This window comes from Penaeus monodon, chromosome 22, assembly GCF_015228065.2.
Source record: "Penaeus monodon isolate SGIC_2016 chromosome 22, NSTDA_Pmon_1, whole genome shotgun sequence".
Taxonomy (NCBI): Eukaryota; Metazoa; Arthropoda; class Malacostraca; order Decapoda; family Penaeidae; genus Penaeus; species Penaeus monodon.
The window spans coordinates 37015067-37017922 of record NC_051407.1 but is presented as its reverse complement, the minus strand read 5'-3'; the positions used below and the strand labels follow the sequence as shown (position 1 = coordinate 37017922).

Here is a 2856-nt window from a genome sequence, read left to right as displayed (position 1 = left end):
GTATGTATTATTAAGACAGTATCAAAGCATATTGTGGCTACAAAACGTATAAAAGATATAAAAAATCAAAACCTCCTCCTTACAATAAATATTCCCAAAAAATTACACAAAAAATAAGTACCTGTAATAGCAATCACCGATTTGAAATATGTCAGTTGTTGCAAACACAAGTTGCTCTTTTTACATGTTATTGCGACCCCTCTAAGAAGCCCGAGTCTGCAAATTTACATATGCGATCCAGACGGTGGTTGGCGGGCGCGGATTTTCGAGCCCCTGGCAGTCACTTTAGTTTGCAGAGTGGCTCACGCCGACAACGCCCACGCTTTGTTGAGTAAACAGGTATGTTATAAGCAGGTTTGCTGAGTTAAATTCTCCTCATTTGTGGAAGGGTTTCAAGAGCTATTTCTTAGAAACCCAGGTGGTTAAGGACCCTGGCCCCTCCCAGCAGTCATGCCACTCAGCAACGCATGACTGTGGTCAGGAATGAGAAGTCAGAATTCATGAGAAGTCTTAACAAACTAGTTGACCTTTTTTGTGCCAATATAGTAGGCAGATTGTCTGGTATTCTAGGTGTTAACTGAGTAATTTTCATTAGTGTGTTACCTTCATTATTTCTGAGTGATATTAGCTTCGTGCTTGCTCTTGAGCATTCCAGCTCTCCGTTTTCTAATACCTTGTCATATAGAGCATTTTTCTTCAAGCTTTACTGTCCTGACAACGGACGCCCCGAGAGCACTGGAATCCATCACACGGGTGGTAATGCATCATAATAGCACCTTCTTGACGGCATCTCATCCCCGGCACCTTGAACAAGATGGGAAAAGCAGGGTCAGCAGGGAGCGTATCTTCCGAGGCAATGGAAAGGGAAGACGTCCGCGGCTCTGCGACAATGCCCTTCCCTGACCGCACCTGGACGAAGGGCTCTGTGAACTCTCGTCTTTTCGTCCACCCTCCGGTGCCGCCTGCGGTGCTTGGGAGAGCTTTAGTGTTATTGTATATTCTTGATGTGAAGGAGACGGGGTAGCTTGCCTGCTTGCCTCTTTCATGTTGAATATCCTCTTGATTACTGTTTTTCGCTTGAGTTTGGGTTGGCTGCTTGGCCGATGTGTTTCCCTGTCGTGCTTGGCTTTGCTGAAAGGGTAAAGACTGAGGGCTTGAGTAGTCGCCCTTCATAAGGGCATTGGGAGCTACATGCGGATGTCGGGTCTTGTGACTTCGTACACCTGAGGACTGCAGGTGTGTCCTATAGTTAGTAATGTTATCACTTTCTCTTGCTACCTGACCTCTGTTTCTCTCTACATAGTGTTTGTGTGTGGCAACATCTAGCTTCTGGTCATCTGTTCGATTGGACCGCTCTTTCTTCATGACGTTCCACTGAAGCTCCCAGTCCCGAGCGTGGTCTGCAAGCTTCTCTTGTCTGTTCCTACGAAGCCTGTCAGACATCCTGGCTGTCATGTCCCGCCTAAACCCCGGCACTTCCACACCCCCGTGCACTAGCTGCGCCCCTGCTTCAGTCTTTGAAATATTTCCCGATAGACTTACCTGTGCTGGATTTTTTCCCGAGGGCTGTTTTTGCGTTTGGTCTGAATTACATTTGTTGTGTTGTGATAGGTTGTTTTCTTTACGCAGTGGTCCACTGGCAGAGGGGGGTGATGGGCCGTGTCTGTGTGAAGGGTTCTGCTGTGTAAAATGGGGTTTGGGAGGGTCAGTGGGATGAAAAATAGGGTCTTTAGACTTTTGGTGATGGTAAGAATTGTGGTTAGGACGAAATGACTCAGGAACTTGGTAAATAGGAGGATTGGGTGTAATGACTGATTGATTAGGGGCATGATGAGACTGAGGAAGAGGGGGGTTCAGGGAAGAAGGGTTGTGGTTGAAATGATAAGGATCGCCATGATGCCAAGTCTCCGCGTGGGGAGGGAAGGAAGTCAGAAAAGACTGAGAAGCAGACCCGGACGGAGGCTCGAGGAGAAGCCTTGGATCACCCTCTGGAAAGACCTTTGAGGCCCCCAGATACTCACGTAGCTGCTCCACTTGGGTCGGGTGGCCCTGTCGGTCCCAAGGCTGAGCGTACTCACTTGGTGGTCGCGGGTCGTAGGCAGGGCTGTTCCCGAGGTCGTGGCGAACATGGTCGCGGCTGGAGGCATAGCGGCGAAGTCGTGGAGGCTCCTGCTGGACTGGCAAGCTTCTCAGCGAATCATGGCGTTTGGGGAAGTTGTCCGAGGGCGGCGCATCGGGGCGATATGAGGGTGACCTCCGAGGACCCCCGTCGTCAGAAAGGTAACCGCGCTCGACCTGCGCCAACGCGCCTGCCTTCATTCCGTCCACGTCGTGCGGGTGCGTAGGCCGGAAGCCTGGGTTGAGGTACGAGAAGGGCCGAAGCTCCGTCGGTACCTTCGGCAGCTCTCTTGGCACGGGTGCAGGCCTGTATGGTTACAAAAATAAAACTTTTCTTTAGACAAAACTGAAGAGAAAATGTTAAGAACTTTTACACCACGCCAAACGCAGCTGCATCAAAACCCACATAAAACCTACTGGTTGGGATACACTGGCGGGTGATCCGGGTCGAAGACTGGGTTGACGTGGCCATCATCGACGACGTGTGGCGGCGCAGTTGCGTGATACTGGGTCACTCCTTGGCCACGGGGGTAGTTCTCGAATGCCGAGGCGGTCACTGCTGCTGCACCACCTGCTCCTACACCTGCTTTTGCTCTTCTTCCTGCTTGGGAGGCTTCCTGGTGAAACTGCTCAGCTCTTTGCTTCTTCTCTAGTTTCTGTGATGTCAGATCATTGTTATGTCCCCTAATATGGCATGAGTAATTAAAGAAAAGTATACTTTGATTATACACGTAAACT

General features: G+C 49.9%; 1 protein-coding gene across 1 annotated transcript in view; it reads right to left on the bottom strand.

Moving 5' to 3' along the window:
- The window catches only part of LOC119587108, a gene marked incomplete in the record, with an annotated part of 12134 nt that overhangs the window by 731 nt on the left and 8547 nt on the right, over nucleotides 1–2856 (bottom strand). Inside the window, 2 exon segments of the mRNA XM_037935860.1 lie at nucleotides 2079–2425; nucleotides 2536–2774. Coding sequence (XP_037791788.1) covers nucleotides 2079–2425; nucleotides 2536–2774 — 586 coding nt within the window.